Genomic DNA, 17,722 nt, shown 5'->3' with positions numbered 1-17,722 from the left:
ACTATACACACAAATACATATGTGTGTATGCTTTATAAAGTGGATACATCGCTTCCTATTTTTCTCGGACTGTATGATATTATAAGACTTTATTCTACCTAATTAATATGCCCCGTAACTACATGCCCTCAGCTTGCCAAAGATAAATTGGTCGGCCTAGGTAAATACCTAACGCAAGAAACTCAAAACTTATCTTGACGATAAATAAGCGGCATCGATGGTGGAATCTAGCGTTGACTTCTAGAACTAAATGATGCAACAGGCCACATGGACATTTTAAGAAAAAGGAATACACTGGAAATGTCATGCAAATGTCACTTATATTACAATTCAACGACAGCGTAACATAAAATAGAGAGGTTATTTAAGCGCGTATCTTGTTTACATCGTCATGTCGGACAATTTTCTAAATTTATGAATTTATAAATGTAAGCAAAATGCTGTCGGAAGAGAATAATGATGGAGGTGACAATGTCGAGGAAATAATCAGTAAATCAGTGAGGTAAAGTGTTAGGTTAGGTTTCATTTTTTTTTAAACAATACTCGACACTAACAAAACAATCTGATGTTCAGTTGCACTAATATACCAGAGGCCTTTCTCGACAAAAACGTCGCGAAGCGACACTTCGCACAATTCGGAAGAATTCACAGGTAAATTTCAATATTTTCATAATCACGGCTGTACGGTGCAAAAAACCAAAACAAATTTTAGTTTCACATTGTCGCCAAAACGCCGTACCTGTACCGTCGAATACGAGACAGAAGAAGCGGCCGAAGTTGCTCTTATTGATGGGGGATTCTATGACGGTGAAGTTTTTGACATATTCTTTACGCCGAAGGTTATTGCGCCGCCTCGTCCTATGATTGATTACATCGATCCGGACGTTCAGGATGAGCTAAGTGCGATGTCATCATCGTCCAGAAGAACATCATATTTGAAACCAGGTATGTGAACCGACTCCATTTTCTTATCGCATTGAGATAATCATTTATCTGACTTCTTAGTGGATGTAGTTGAAGCATCAATTACAAAGTCAATGTCACCGACTCGAATATTAGAGCCGAAAAGACCACCCCGCATTAAGACGTTGGGTGAGCAAATAAAACCATTGACAAGACCAGCAGCACTTAAACCCATTGATCAAATCGCTAAAAATGAACTAGAGACACTTATGCGAAAGCCGGCATATACGTCGGACGAAAAGTAAGTGAAAAATGAAGTTTCCGGTGTCGAAAAATTGATTAATCGTACAAACGGTTCACATTCAGATATCGAGTATTGGATGCACGTGACAAACTGATCCGTTTGACGACATCGAGAAGTACGGACATTAAGACCGCAAAAATTACGCAAGGAGTGTGTCCTGATATGTGCCCGGAAAAGGAACGTTTAATGCGTGAAGCTACTCATCGTGTCTCGTCTTATGAACTGGAGGAAAACTCGAAAAATGTCATGAAGCATCGCCTAGCTCTGAAGCAATACGCTCGCAGTTCAGCTGACCAAGAATCCGCATTGCCTCATGAACTGCGTCCGGAACCAATACTTAAAATGACAATGAATTACTTGCTGCACAACATTGTTGACTTGTGTGAACAAACCGATGGCAACGTTGGCGATTGGTTCCATTTCGTTTGGGACCGCACCAGAAGCATTCGCAAGGACATATCACAACAGGAACTATGCAGCCAAACGGCAGTCAGTTTAGTCGAACAGTGTGCACGGTTCCACATACACTGTGCCGCTAGATTGGTGGCTGAAGAAGCTCAAATTTTCGATCAGAAAATCAACAGCGAAAATTTGACGAAATGTTTGCAGTCGCTCAAGTATTTGTATCACGATTTGAATTTGCGCCGAGAGGCATGCGTCAATGAAGCAGAATTTCGAGCGTACGTTGTCCTGTTGAATTTGAACGATTGCCAATTTTTCTGGGAAGTTAAACAGTTTCCGCATCACATTTTGCACTCAAAGGAGATTCGCTTTGCCATTGACGTGTATTTGGCCATGGCGAACAACAATTACGTCAAATTCTTCACATTGGTGCGGCAGACCACTTACATGAATGCATGCATTTTGCTGCGATATTTCAATCAAGTTCGCGTTGGCGCTCTCAATACCATGATCAAAGCCTACGTCCCAAAACATTCAGCCGTTATGAGCATCTCCTACTGGCACTACATTTTGGCTTTCGAAGACTACGAACAGACGGCACAGTTCTTCGAATACTACGGAATGCAATGCGATCGAAATGACGATCGAGTGTATTTGGATCGAAATTCGTTTTACTATCCAGATTTGCCGTTTATTTTGGATCGGGCCATCAATGTGGTGGAACACAAACGAATCTGTTCCGTTGGTGAAGCCATATATGGGGCACCGCTTGAAAAATTCGATGACTTCCAGAAATATGTGCCGCACGACAGTTTTGACGAGAACGGGTAAGTGGTGTCACTTGTTCCGCTTTCAAAGTGAACGTTCCAAAATTTCTTTTCACTCGAATTTTCAGAATGTTGACAGATGAAGCGTGGACAGCTGAAGACCAAAACTACCTCAATCCGCCAACACCGAAACGGAAGTCCGTCCATACACCATTTCGTGAGGAGGAGGAACCAGTTTTTAAAGTACCTTTGGCTCCAACGCCGAAATCGTCTCCCAATTCGAAGCCAAGTATTTTCAGCAAATTAAGTGCGAAGATCGATTCAAAGCCACTGCATGAAAATGGCACCGTACAGCCACCGTTATCGGACAATCTGTTTGGAAAATCAACATTAAGTGGTGTGGTGCCACTGAACAACATTTTTCACGCCTCCAACGACAAACCACCATCACATCCATCAAATAACATTTTCGGTACAATATCCCTTCCGCAAAATATATTCGCAACAGCAAAATCTTCGGATGGCAATTCATTGAAGTCTGGAAACAGCAGCACAAGATTATTTGGAGGTTTTCAATCGTCGACACCCAGCATTTTTGCCAATTTTACCGGCAGAGCATCAAGCATTCAAAGTTCGTTGCCCAATGAACCTGTTAAAACCATTAGCAAGTCCAACGAGTCACGGATCGACGAAAATGACGAATTGAAGGAACTGGAACGACAAAAGAAAGAAATTGAAATGGAAATTCGTAAAGAGGAGGAGGCCGAACGATTGAGAAAGGAAGAATCGGAGAAATTACAGCAACAAAAGGAAATGCAAGAAAGAATGGAAAACGAGCGAAAGGAAAAAGAGAGAATCGAAATGGAGAAGGAAAAAGCGAACGCATTGAAGAAGCTGCAGCGGATCGAACGGATGTCGACGGAAATCGCAGCTGAAGTGATCAATGAATTTGTTCAGCAAGAGTTGGAAGCATTAGCGGAGGCGGCATTGGACTTCTACCAGCAAATCGAAAGTGCTACCGAAGACATTTACTGCGAATTATTGGCAGAAATCATCTTCGAAGAGTCAGCGGACTGTGAACGCATTCATCAAGAAAGAATTGAGACAATCGAAAATACACCGATCTGGGTGCCGGATAAACCGTTGCCTGAATTAGTGCCTGATCTAATGCATCCGCTTCAGTGCGAAACGCTAAATATGACCGAACGATACCGACATGGACGGCCGACGACAATGACCTGTCCAGCAACACTCGATAATTCGATTGATCTGTTTGAGATTATTCCGCAGCATCTGAACAGAAAGTCGACCACCATTGAACGGATACGAAAGCGGCCAACGTTTTGGAAGTGTGGCATATCGATACCGAGCTCAACGGAAGACACATCTGGTCCACGTATCGAAAAGTGGTTGGATAAATTATTCGTGCGACGTGACCCCGTCAGCTCGAAATTATTTTTCTGTGAACAGCAATTCGTTCGGAATGTTCAGCAAGACGTGGCAATTTCGTTGCGAAAGTTTCGTGGCAGTGAGATGAGCAACGAGGATGGTAATGTGACTGAAAGTGATACTACCGGATTGAATGCGATCGTTTTTATTATGTCGTCGTCAAATGCAAAAGAAACTAGAAAGCGATTACTGAAAGTGATCCAGCATAAGAGCGTAAACTGTGCCATCGGAATTGTTATGTTGAATGTGGACAAAAACTATGAACATTACCTCAGATCTGAACTGCAATTGAGCGAATTAGTAACAGATCCACAATATTCCATTAAGTATTTCTGTTCAAAAGAAAATGCCACTTCTGCGCCTGTGGCCAGGGCCAAGTTGCTGTTGAGGTGCTTCAGATGGGCTGCGTCTAATTTCAAATTTAAAAGTTTCCTTGAAATGCAAACCACAACGTCCTTCTTCGATCAATGTTTGGGTAATCAGTTTTGGCATCGCATTCTTACGTCTTCCACGCACAATCCCGGTTTATTCAAAGCTGCAACCAACATTGGCTTCATAATTGACACCTATAACACTGCCTTGGATCATCTAGACAATATCATCACGGAAGATCTATCAAGTCATCCACTGTTTCCACAAGAGTTTAAGCGTTTCGTCAAGCTAGCATCGCAAGACATTCCTGTGGAGTATCAATACTTTCCGGACGACTGGAAAAATCCGAATCGATTGAAACTGTTACGCAATTTCATAGTGTCACTACGACTGCAACCGATGTCACTGAAAACGTCATCGCTTGAAGACATTGAAGAACAGCTTTTAATCTATGCACACCGTCACATCTCGGACAAACAACGCTCTGACCGCGCAGCATATCGAATGATCAAAGCTCTACTCGAATATTTAAAATCCACCAGCGACGATGACAACAACTTCCAGCAACAGATCGGTGCATTCAGTTGGATTGATCCAGTGCGCCTTCTTACGTTAGAAATTCTTGTGTTCCGGTATGAAGAAGAAGGTCACAGTATACCGAAAGAAGTTATCTACAACCGAGACACATTCAAGCAATACCACAATGATCCGTGGTGGCTTCAGGATAATAGTCCGATGAAACAAGTGCGCTTATCCTTTGATTGTCTGGAAGAAGACGATGGACCAACAGCGAAAAAACCGAAACCAAATTCCAATGACGAAATTGAGCGATTAATGGCTCGAGGAGCTGATGCACTGAGGAATGCTAGTGCAAAGATCGATAAGTTCAAAACGACGGTGAATATCGGTAGAGAAATTACACACGAATTAGATTCATTGTTGTACGAACACGAACGAAATTTGAGAGTGCAAAAGAGATGGTCACAATTGGAGATGAATCAATAGCTTTCGAATGTCTTTTTTCAGTTTATTATTTGTTGTTACAATGAATAAAGAATCGAATTCTACTCTACTCGTTTTGGAATGTTTATTTGGGTTACCGGAAGGAAGAAGGAGGTGGTATTTCGACTGTTTGTTAGAGATTTTACCTAACAAAGTTTGTAGCATAGAAGTGCAGTTCACACCAGTCCCTCTAAAATAAGAAATTTGAAAGCTCTGCAAATTCGCTGCTCCACAACAATTTAATATGAAAGACACCGCACGATTACTAAATTCTTTTCTTACATCACATGACATCACATTTTCGTATCTAAGCAGTTCCTCACACCCCTCCTCAACAAAAAAAAAAGTTTTTCCGAAATACACCCAAAAACTAAGAACGTACATCGATTCAGGGACCTATTGGCCAGAACAGCATTTAGTAAAATCGGTTGGGTTTCTTCTCCATGTAAAATTTTTCATTTCATGAAATTTCATTCACTCCTCTGAAACCGTTCTGTCACAAAAGTTCAGTGAGGGGACATATTTTGATCGAAGTTAATTTTTATCTTATCAGAGGTCATACCTTTTTTACGATACCCCACTCAATGTATCTCATGTGAGAAATATCAGTTTGTTGACTTGAAAATGGTCGGAAGTCGACTAACTGTTCGGTGCTCCCAATTGGTCCCTGAGTCGATGTACGTTCTTAGGTTTTTGGATGTATTTCAGAAAAACTTCATTTTGGTTGAGGAGGGGTGTGTCCTGCTTTGTTTCTCTATTTTCTCTCATATGCCATTCGAAATATCATACGAAAGGCGAGAAATCAGAGAGACGGAAAACAGTAACAGTTGTGATACGAAAGCGGGATTTTTTACGAGGGCAAAGCTGTTAAGTGTTAAACTTGTAAATGAAGAATCATATCCACTCGTTATTCTTTCAAAAACACGAACAAAATGCCGAAGTCGGAATTTTATCTTCCGAAAAACGATAATGTTACATAACACATCAATGGCACAAATAATGGAAATGATCCGAGTCGAAGGCGAGGTTGGTAAACACAATGATGAGTGTCAGATTTCCATCATTTGTCCCATTGGAAAATAACTTACCCTTACGTATATGGCAACATACTGTCACTCTTCAAAATAAATACCTTCAAGTATGTGATTTACTATTTTTTTTTAGACTTGTCCTACCACACAGTGAGTGAACTCCCCTGTTGCATTCACAATGTATGAACTTGAATGGTCGGCACACGGCTTGAATATGGTCGAATTCGGTTAATTAAGCTTTCTAGACAAAAAAGACTCTACTTAAATCGAGGAAGGAACCACTAAAAAATGGCCAAATATGACGTCCAAATTAGGGAGACAGAAACAACGCAAAAATGGTAATAAAACGTAGGAAATAAAATTTTATTGGTACAGTACAATGAATCTCATCAAACTTAAGTACCGTATAGTGATAAAGGCGAAATTCCGACAGCTTTTTTATTGGACTAATGCAGCAGCAGCATTCGAATGTAGATTTTACTTTACATATGGACGATTGACATGACATTTGCACATGGGACATCCAAAGCTAGCACTGACTATTATGACATTCCTATTCAACATTAAAAATTCGTTTCAAATGTTCTTCAAAATGTTTTATTGACTACACTTTCCTGCGGTTCTAGGTCATAGCTACCAACTTAAAAACAAAACTGTTCCAATTAACAAAAATAAAATAAAAAATATTCGTCCGCATTCAATCTTCAACTCTGCAGCAGACTCTCTGCTCAGCGTATCAACGATGCGATTTTACCAGCGCACTTTGAAAAACAAAAATTATTCAGAGAATGAATTTATATTTTGGCATTATTCTGCAAATCTAATTTATCAGCCACATTAACAATATTTCACTAAAAATTTCGTTATTTCCACTCGCAACTGATGAGGTGTTCCGGGTCGGTTGGATTGGATACTTTGCCTTAAGCAAATCCATGCTGTGCCTTGCATTGGCGTAGAGCCTCATTGAAGCCTATAAGTGAGACAACATCAATTTTGCTAAATATTGCGAAAGGTGTCGTAAACAAACCTTCGCAAAGAGTTATGTCGGATTGGCCTTGAGCACATTGCAAGAATTGCTTTATTTCCCAAGCACAAGCACCAGACGGTTCCTGTGCACTATTCGTAATTGGTTGTGGAGCAGCTTGTGGCGCAGCAGGTGCATCGCTGTGTCCACCACCACCCATACCACCAGTTATCATCGCTCCGACAGTGTGACCCTAAATATTCCAACGAATCAATGCGGAACCGAAAAACACAAACATTTTGTTGGCATTATGTATACTTACAACTGCTGAACCGATGGCAACACCTCCAGCTGTAGCTGCCATTTGTTGGAACATGGATGGTTGTGCTGGCGCGGCCATTGTGGGAGACACAGCACTTGGAGCAGCTGTTGGAGCAACTGCCGATGGCGGGGGAGCAGGTCTAGCTGCTGGTGGAGGAGATGGCCGAGCAGCTGGTGCAGTAGACATTTGTCTGTAAGAAAAGTGAAAACGTACTTTGCAGTCTGGGTTCGCTAACACAATTAGATTAATTGGATTTAGGCGAGCACTTGTTCAGGGCAGTAATGGCTCGTCAAGGTTGATTGACTGAAATTATCCAATAATTGTCGTTACATAAATTCATAAGTGTTGGGACACGATGGACAACCAATCATTGAGTTCACATTTATCCATAACAGCACTTTCACAGAAAACAAAATTCTGCCAGAATAAGTTACATTGACCTTTGAACGCCTGAATCTTCATTCTCGGGCCAAGCAAGTCCAAGTTCAAAATCGTTTTGTTTACTAAATTTTTATGAAAGGATTCAGATGCTCTTGCACTAAAGTTTGAAGTACATAGGTAGGACCCAGTTCCAACGAATAGGAAGAGGGATGTCGTTGTTGCTCATCGTAAGTTGATAAACAACATCGTCACATTCAAGGTTAGGTTAATTATGTAATTGTTTATTTCACAACTTTCGACAAAATTCCAACATACTACGCATCGCATTCCTAAATAATTGAACACACAATACACTGCAGTGCATAAAGGAGCACATTAAACAGAAATTAATGAAAACGTACCTTCGCTGGGCTGGAGGTGGTGAGGCTGATCGTCCACGTCGCGGCATTTTTAATTGTTTATTTATACACTTTAATTGAGGGACAATAGGTTGATTGATTTTTTCACGGAATCAAAATCTGTTTCCCGATTTCTGATGCAAGAATTATTCTTATTTTCACAAGGAAAATTGCAAATTTATATCTTTGTCTTGTGACGTTTGTGATATGAATGAATCAATTTTTGGCTGTCACTTCTTTTCGTACTACAGAGGTACATCACACATGCCGAACATTCTCGATACAGCAGCAATGTGCAGATAATGTAGATAGTCTAGTCCATTTTGTTGGTTGAATATGGCGCCCACTTTAAATGCATAGTCAGCGTTCTATTTTGGTAAACCCAACTTCACTGCTATATGACATTTCTAACAAGTATAAACAAACAAATTGTGTCGTCTCTACAGGCCAACGAGGTTAATGGAGGTTTCCCATAGCTGGAGACTATTGAGTTAATGAATGAGGAAACGTCAGATGTGTCTCAATTGGGTTTTTATTGATGAAAAATTTCACCTATAGCTCACCTCGAAGCTGCCATTCATTTTGTGAATAACGCTGGCGCGACATTCCTCGATACCCACAAGACAAGACATTTCTGCTTAGCGGCTACACACATCCTACTAGTTAAAATAGCAAATTTCTATGCAAATATTTACGTACATAATCTGTACATGCTAGCGTGCGGTAAGGTTCACTTTGCGTCACTGTTTGTGACAGTGAAAATTGACTTACCGTCATCTAGCGTGTACGAGTACAGTACACCAGTACTTCCAAATTGTTATTTTGACGAGTGGGGAGGCTATCAAGAGATTTACATTGAAAGCACGTAAATAATTACGTAATTGCCTACAGTCGGAGAAAAAAAGATTTTGCGATTTTAAGAGACATCATCGTTTTCATCGTTTTTCTGTATTCTCTCATTTCGCATGTTATTTCAAATGGCAATTGAGAGAATTAGAGAAATGATGATATCTCTAAAAAACCCGAAATCTATATTTCTCCGACTGTATAACCAAATTTCTTTCTGTTGCAGTTAAAATTGCTCAGCAATTATCTTACCAGTAAAAATCCTTGGAGACCTTTCAAGGAAAAATTTAATTTCTAGCGGATTTCATGTTTTTTCGTAGCCAAAATATTTATTTCGATGGATCTCGAGAAAATTTTTCAAATTGAGGATCTAATGGATTGCATACAGCGTCGTATTTCGGGAAAGAATCGTTGAACATGGATTTTGGTATTATAAACTCACATTTGGTCCAAATAATTAGGCAGGAGGCATATTTGATAGAATTTTAATTCTGAAAATTCCGAAAAATTCTGAAAATTTGGGAAATTATTAGACATTTTTCAGAATTTTCAGAATTAAAATTCTCCCTGTTTGGCAGCGCTTGTCGTTTATTTTTCCCATTGTTATGCGCTAAACAGATGAAAAGCCTGTCGTAAAAGGTTAAATGCAAGATTTCTGCCTTTTGCTGTGAAATGAACACGAGGTTCATCGGGCTTCTGGAACGTGTTGCAAAGAAAAGAGTTTTTTGTAACATTTAAAATACATATTCATTATATTATATATTAATTATATATATAAGTTTATGTATATATATATTTTTAAATATTATTTGATACATTTATGTAACGATTGTTGGGAGGCCGTTACTCGTAACATAAATATATACAAATTTTTTTATAATTTTTTTGTTTTGTTTTTTAAATAACAATTGGTATAATTTGTTGTATTAAAATTTTTCGCTCATAATTTCGCTCATTATTCATTTGGATATAAGGTTTACTTCACATTGATTTAAATTTTATTCAATTTATTGTATTTATGAATTTTATTTATTATTTTGTCTGGAAAAACATTAATAAATTTATATTGAATTCGTAAAATCGATGAATTTGAAGATGAAGAGAGCCGATAAACGGTTCTGTTTTTTTTTTGGACTACATCCGAACATAAAAAGTTTAGTAGATGTAACCCTATGACAACGTCCATTTCAACTATAAAATGATTTTCGATTGGAGTTTGATGGGAACATTATGTCGTATATCAGAAATATTACGCAAATGCGCCATAAGTCGACCTAAACCACCTAAACATTGAACATTGGAGGTCATCAACGCAGACAAGTTATGTTGGGAAATGACATACAATTTTCTATTTATTACTCAAGACGATTTACATAAATATTTAAGTTGTAAAAAACGTTTGTAAAACACTCCTATTGAAATGAAACACTGTTTTCTTTACGATTTAAGATTTTTGAGACATTATTTCAAAAATGAATTGCAGCACCGAAATACGTTCGTCGACATTCCTCATCTCCTATTTGGCTGGATAAGATTTTGTTAAAAAGGAAAACTCCTTGATACATATTTATTATATAGACTCTTTGCTGAAACGGTTGAGTTATTTTGTATTCAATTCTGGTCTACATTATGGTTTTACTCAAATTGAAATGATGAAACTAGAAAACTTTGAGCATACAGCTTTGCTTTGAATAAACGCAAGTTTAACAAAAGATTTGGCTTGTGACTTCTGTGAATTCAAACCTTGTGTTAAATTTGAGTCACTCAGTCATTTCAGTTCACCATTTCGATTTTTGAAAAAACAGATAAAGTCAACCAAATTTGCATCGAACTTGGCAACTGCTGTTTTACAAACACACTCATTACACAAATTTATGCGGTTTATTTATACACTACCTCGCGCATGCGACCGACTATTTCAGCCGGATCAATATTAAACCCGTATTAAACAGGGTGTTTGTATAACTAAGTAGATAGAACAACTCAAGAAAATCTTGAGAAAAATGTGGTTGACTTTAACTGTTCATTATAGCTATGCAGAAGACATTTAATGCGAAATCCCATCTCAATTCTCTTTTTGAGTCGTTCTTAACGAACAAACGAGAATCGGAGGTGATTTTTCTCATAAGGTCGCTATGTAAAGTTTACGTTGTAAACCCAGCCTTACAAAATTACTGAACTGTTTATTCAATATAACATTTTAAAACAAAAAATATTTTTTGGAACAAAAATGAACATTTGAACTGATAATTATAATATGATTGCACTAAAACGTGCACTTAGCGCCATAATAATTTTGTTCATGTTTTATTCGTCTCAATTCGTATAAAAAGCCAATTTATTTATGAAATACCCTACGTAATTCGTAATGCACAATTAAAAAGTTTTTCCTTTATTGTTTTTTTTTTCTTATTTCATTTCATTTCATTTGTTAAAAAACATAAAACAATTTTAAATATTTTTTTTTATTTTTTACTTTTATTAAGAGTTAAATACAATGCATTCATTTCAAAACATTTCACTAAAAAATATTCTTCGTTTTAATAATAAATTAGAGCCAACTAATTTATTATTGAACAATTCAAATTGAATGTCGAAATTTTTAATTCATTTTTTAGTTAAAAATTGTGGAAATGTATGAATTTGTTTGGTTTTTTATTTAGTAGAAAAATACATTATCTCTTGTGTAAGTATACCTTATATAGTACGTTCCTTACCGTTTATAACGATCCCAAAAAGTTTCTTTTCTTCTTTTCTTTTTTACTCTCTTGATTTTTTATTTATTTTGTTTCTTTTTAAATTTCAATTTTTAAATGATAGTTTAAAAAACAGACAACCATTTTTTTCTCCTTTAATATTGTTAAAACGTCATCTTTCCAATGATTATCAATTTAGACGACATAAAGTGATATAATTTTTAGATTTAAATTTGGAAATAATATTTTTTTTTTTTGTAATTTTCTTCTTTTTTTAATTATTTATATTGTCATCTCAATATATAACTCCTTGTAGCAATTTTAATTTATTTATTTTTTAATTTCAATTTTCTATTTTTTCTTTCTTTCTTTCTTTCTTTCTTACAAATGACTTAATGCAATGTAACTGCTGAATTCATTTTTTTTGTTTTGACATTCATACACTCCTTTCGTCCTCTAAATACGTATTCTATTTAATTAAGTGTGTCATTCATTTAAATTTTCAATTCAGTTTTTTTCGGTTTTTTAATCTTTGTTTTGTTAAAATCACAACATTACGGTTTCGTGTGGTTAACAGTTATTTCATGATTTAAATTTTTTATTGAGCATTTCGTTTAGGTTATAGAAATGAAATAACTCAATAGAATTATATATCATTAACTCCAATCGACCAATTTCCCGTCACAAGTATCAATTTTCTTAAAAAATCAAATTTATGCTACTCAGTGAGTAAATTCGTTACTTACGCCTCCTTTATGCAATGACTTTAGATCAACATTTCATCTCGTTGTTACAGAACGTTACCATCCCATGTAGATTTCATTAGATGTGTACGAGCGCTCATGCGCAAAGTGACGCCGTAAGTGCGCTACAAATTCAAAATGGAACGTGCGAGAGAGCGTTGAAATTTATTTTTCTGTTCATTTTTTATTCATTCGTTCACTTAAAATTCAAATTCTGAGGCGCACTTACGGCGAGAATTGGCAATACGTATTCACCGTATGCGATAGTATTTATTACTATACGAGGGATAGAATTGAAAATATAGACAAGGTAGACTTAGACGCCGACCGCATGTTGAATGGTTGGAAATGTGATTATTATGTATACTGCACTGGCAACACAAAACTAATTTCAAGCAAGAAAATTGTATTGTTGTGGATGAGAATTTGAGTGTATAATATATTGATTTGCTTTTTTTAAACATTACTGAACGAAAAATATTATAAAAAAGTTACAAATTAGTCCGTTCGATGAATTTATGTAAAATTGTTATTAAACGGTTCATCTTGCAATTACCGTTAAAAACCGTCACTTAATTAATTAAATAATATTTAATGATTCTATTTGAGCAATTTCCTTAAACAAAGTTTTTGTTTTCAGTTGTTCTCAGCTAAAAATACTAAATGCATCACGTCAAAAGGTCATAATCTCGGAGCTTTTTAAGATTTTTATTTTTATTTGACATAACGAACGAAGTATTTTTGTTTTTACATTTTTGTTGTTGATCTCGTGCTATTTTCAATAATATTTAAATTTACTAGTATTTTTAATAGATCTATTTTTGTAGATTCATTTCTTTGCATCAATTCTCGTTTCATACTTTCGTTAAAATATGTTTTTTTTACCTTCTTATGTAAACAGCCTTAAATAAATGAAATCAAAATAATTTGATTGAGATAGATTGCATTGGTTGGATTACGAATTGGGCTATTGATGTACACGTTCATGATGACAAGTTATGATGACAAATACATTATGGACAAAGATTTGTTAAACCGTCCGTTGAAAATATTTGACATCTATATAGGCTCAATGCTGTAAACTTTGGGGAGGTCTCGCAGATACAGATACGTGGGTGACAGTGACACACATAAAATTTGACATTTTCATACATTTTCGTAGAAGTTGGATTCTCAAATTTGAAATTTCATTGTAGGTGAATTCTGTTTTGTGTGACCCTGCGTATCTAATAAAATGGCGGTCTGCGTGACCCCCCAACAGTCTATAGCCTTGTACAGGCTGTCCAACAGAAAGTCGAGATTTTCGGTACCTTAGACTCTTCGAATTTCGGTCCAATCAAATACACTTTTTGTGGCTCGGCTCGATATTATATCTCTGGGAACTGTTTTTGTAACACTAGCTTCACATCTAGTTTCGTTTCGAATTGAAAATTTAGGTGAACTGAAATAAAAACCCAAAAATTTACGATCACAGAGAAAGGAGAATTGGATTAAAAATGCACAGTTGACATGGACTTTAGCAGGGCCTATTTTCGATAATTTAAGTTCTTCAAAATATCAAAAAATTCTTGAAATTATCGAAAAATTATCAAAATTCTCCAAAAATAAATTTAAATATTTCGATAATTTTTGTAGAATAGAGAATTTTTCGATAATTTCGAGAATTTAAATTATCGACAATAGGCCCTGGACTTTAGAGATAGTGTTGTTACGGAAATGTTTTAGAAACGACGATCATATAGACAGAGCTTACAGGTGTTCTGCTACTTCGAGCATCCCCTTTAGATTTAGTTGATTGGATATTTTTTGAAATAAAAGCTTATTCAAGCGAACCGTTTCATTTCGATACAATAAAATATTAGAAACAAAATCAAAATGAGCGTTCACCCTCGAGTCGGGGAGTAATGTGGGTAATTGGTTTCCTACAATAGTATATCCACATTTTTGCACCCGGGAGCGAATGGAATCTATAATAATAACGAATCTATCTGTCGCTTGGTGCGTACTTAGTGTCTATTCAGAATCTCTGCGTTCGAAGGGCCAACCAACAGCACTATCACATTAAAATTCCGTGAACATTCCGTGGCAATTTTAAATATACCAACGAGAAATTAACTATGATTTTGAGCCTCGTGTCATAATTACACATCTAGAGCCTAAGAAAGTACTTTGAACCTTGATTGCATAAATAACTGTTCCAACGGTCATGTGCTCAGCCTGTTTCAAAGCGGTCATTTCGATTCGTTTAAAATATTTCATATTTTTATGTATATGCCGAGATAATATGTTTCCTGCGTAGTTATGTTGTTTTGTATAAAAATGGGACATCACGTAATGACTTTAATGACTTCAATTGTATAGTGGAGGACCTATATTTATGAAAACCACTAACCCTTTTGGTTTTATTCCAGTAGGATGTCATCGCTTAATAGTTCAACTTTTAAAAACAAAGCATATCGGTGTAACGTTAATCATATAGTCAATTAAGCTACAATATCGATCGTTTTACCAGTTTCGGTTGTATTCTGTTTTTACTTAAGGTTTACTATTACAGATTTTAATTTTAATCTTTTTTTTACTTTTTTCTATTCACTTAATTAATTTTACCTTTGGCACATGAATTATTCACAGATGTCCGACTCAATTTAAAATACTTTCTTTTTGGACAATATTTAAATAATTGTAAGTCGAGAGCAATGTCAGTTTTTTTTTTAATTTAGACAAACTAGTTTTGTTTAAAAAAAAAAGGGAGTTGTCCATCACTTTTTTCTTTACAATAATAATTATTTTTGTTTTTGATATATGTTCTTTAATATTTTTCGTCTTCGTCACATCAATCACATTAACATCCCCGAAAAACTTGCTACGTAATGGAAATAAATTAAACAAAAAATTTAATCAGTCCCTTACTACGAGATTATAATTTCCATCGTTAGAAGCGAATCCAATTCATTGATTATTGGAGATATAAACATTAAACAGAGTGTAACATACTGCAACATCGATATCGCATGTTGAATAGATCATGTGCAAACAACGGATTCGAACTGTTAACTGCAACTGGTGAATGGTCTACGGTAATTTATCAATAGTTTCTGAATCGAAGACTTTGACAAAACCGATAGAATCAGAATATTGAACAAATCAGTGTAGATCAACACCTCTCGAGCGATTTTTGACAGTCAACGGCATATAAATCGGTCGCTCTGTTTAAATTATTTGTTTTATACAAAAAAAACTTACTTTGACGTTATGTAACGATCTTTCACGTTTCGAACGTTTCTTTTGAACATGATCCATTAAAAGAATGAATTGTACATTTAAATCAATGGAAGTTATAATTCCATAACAATAATTATGTCAATGAATTTGTATTAGAACATTATAAAAGTACACCACTGAGTTTAGCTTAATTGCAGAGAATATTTAAAGTTAGATGGCTGAGTGCCAATCTTCACGCTTTCTGTTTGTCAACATTTACAGTGAGGATTCAGTAAATTTGTATAAGAGAATCATGAAAATCATTTCCCTAATGAAACGAAAAAAATTGATTGTGAAAGAAATCCCGTATTTTAGTGTTATTTATGTAGATGTAAAGAATAGGTTTTGGCTTTTGTTTTCAACTTTATTGACAGCTAAAATTTAGAAATAATTTTTATTGGCAACGCACTTCAAGCATAAGTGGTACTCTAAATAGAATACTGAAACGGGACAGTGTATCAAACAAATTTTGGCACTGTAAAGAAATCTGGAAAAAAAATTCATACAAAATAGTACTCTATTTGACAGCTGTGACTCTAAGCATTTTTGCTTGAAGTGCGTTGTGGCAACCCAACTCTTACATTCGAGCTGACGACTCGGGAAGGTAATCAACATTTCAGGCGAGGGGATAATATCCACGGGATATACCAACTACGTGAAATATGGTGGGAGTGTAGGATACGGTAATTGGTATTTGACATTAGGGCACTCTTAATGTCACACAGTGGAACAATTAATTGACAACGAAAAAAGTTTCATCAATTCATGATTTGGTTTTAAGATTCTGTACATGCTTCTACAATCTTTTATTTACCTTTACCCTTTCCCAATTGACAATCGACATGGGATTGTAGGAAATATAGGAGACGTAATTTTATCTAGCTGCTGTTCTCTCGTTACATAAATAACACATTAGAATAGTAGATATAGTCCTTGTTTGGACATTTTCATTTTGACAAGTGTGTAGTCCCCAACTCAAAATAATAAAGTCCAAACAATTACGTAGGTTATATTTTACACACGAAGGCCCTCGGAAATATCATCAGGTCATGAATTAGTTCCGTGGGTGGCTGCTATTAAAAATGCTATTTACGCGCTACATGCGTCGAAAACAGCACTTTTCATGTCTCAAGCACTACCTATGACGCCCTTGGCGTCCATTATCCATTAGACAACTTGAGATAAAAATAAAAAGTCTCGTTTTCGTGTTTTTTTTTTTCATCTCGGCTTCATCTCGTTTCAACAAAATTCACACGAATACTTTTCATCCCTAGTCACGTAAATTACTATTGCATCGATAAAATGTGCATTTGTTAATGGTTTTTTTTAGAGAGACAATCAGAACAATAAAACAATCACACGTGTATATCATTTTGCGATATATAGTAGAACAAACAGGTAATATCTACACTACATTGTCATAATTATTCTGTGTTCAATAAACAAACAACAAATAAATGACTACTAGCCTTTAACACTCACCCACATACGTATATTCATTTTTGCTCATTTCTTCTTCGACTTCTTTTTTTAATTTTTATTTTATGTATAGTTTGTGAGTTAACCGTGCTTTAATTTTGTTTTTAAGACATAAAATATGAAAGTTGAACAAGACGAAAACAATAAACTTCGATTTTTTTTATTTCTTATTATTTACACTTCTTTTTAGGTTTTATATTTGATTCATTTCATTTAAAAAATAATATTTTTCTTCACATTTTCTTTTTAATAATAAATTTTTTGATTGATTTTCCCATTGTTTTTTTTTTGTTTTTATTTTTTATTCTAAATTTTTCTTTGTTTTCATTTTCTTTGTTTGTTAACGCGGGGGATTCATTTAATTTACCTGTAATTTTTAGTTTCTAATTTTTCATGCTTTCA

General features: G+C 35.6%; 2 protein-coding genes across 2 annotated transcripts; one reads left to right on the top strand and one right to left on the bottom strand.

The window, feature by feature from the left end:
- The first annotated feature begins 363 nt into the window (after positions 1–363).
- Positions 364–5,272, top strand: LOC119069941 (protein xmas-2). Its single transcript, XM_037174166.1, has 6 exons — positions 364–502; positions 574–651; positions 713–945; positions 1,006–1,204; positions 1,270–2,436; positions 2,505–5,272. The coding sequence occupies exons 1-6, from the start codon at positions 438–440 to the stop codon at positions 5,200–5,202; spliced, it is 4,440 nt and encodes a 1,479-aa protein (XP_037030061.1). The 5' UTR covers positions 364–437; the 3' UTR covers positions 5,203–5,272.
- Positions 5,273–7,007: 1,735 nt separating this feature from the next.
- LOC119069900 (coiled-coil-helix-coiled-coil-helix domain-containing protein 10, mitochondrial) lies at positions 7,008–8,537 on the bottom strand. Its single transcript, XM_037174112.1, has 4 exons — positions 8,299–8,537; positions 7,517–7,706; positions 7,258–7,447; positions 7,008–7,200 (listed from the first exon to the last, which is right to left on the bottom strand). The coding sequence occupies exons 1-4, from the start codon at positions 8,343–8,345 to the stop codon at positions 7,151–7,153; spliced, it is 477 nt and encodes a 158-aa protein (XP_037030007.1). The 5' UTR covers positions 8,346–8,537; the 3' UTR covers positions 7,008–7,150.
- Positions 8,538–17,722: the final 9,185 nt, after the last annotated feature.

This window comes from Bradysia coprophila, assembly GCF_014529535.1.
Source record: "Bradysia coprophila strain Holo2 chromosome X unlocalized genomic scaffold, BU_Bcop_v1 contig_416, whole genome shotgun sequence".
NCBI lineage: Eukaryota > Metazoa > Arthropoda > Insecta > Diptera > Sciaridae > Bradysia > Bradysia coprophila.
Note: the sequence above shows the minus strand (reverse complement) of the source record. Positions and strands in the feature narration are given on the sequence as shown.

Bases quoted from the DNA above. Each gene is read 5' to 3' on its own strand.
- LOC119069900 (XM_037174112.1), bottom strand. From the start codon at position 8,345: ATGCCGCGACGTGGACGATCAGCCTCACCACCTCCAGCCCAGCGAAG. The intron at 7,448-7,516 runs GTAAGTATACAT...TGGAATATTTAG, and splicing joins TTGCCATCGGTTCAGCAGTT to GGTCACACTGTCGGAGCGAT. The intron at 7,201-7,257 runs GTTTGTTTACGA...TCTCACTTATAG, and splicing joins CGACATAACTCTTTGCGAAG to GCTTCAATGAGGCTCTACGC.
- LOC119069941 (XM_037174166.1), top strand. From the start codon at position 438: ATGCTGTCGGAAGAGAATAATGATGGAGGTGACAATGTCGAGGAAATA. The intron at 652-712 runs GTAAATTTCAAT...AACAAATTTTAG, and splicing joins CAATTCGGAAGAATTCACAG to TTTCACATTGTCGCCAAAAC. The intron at 2,437-2,504 runs GTAAGTGGTGTC...TCGAATTTTCAG, and splicing joins GACAGTTTTGACGAGAACGG to AATGTTGACAGATGAAGCGT.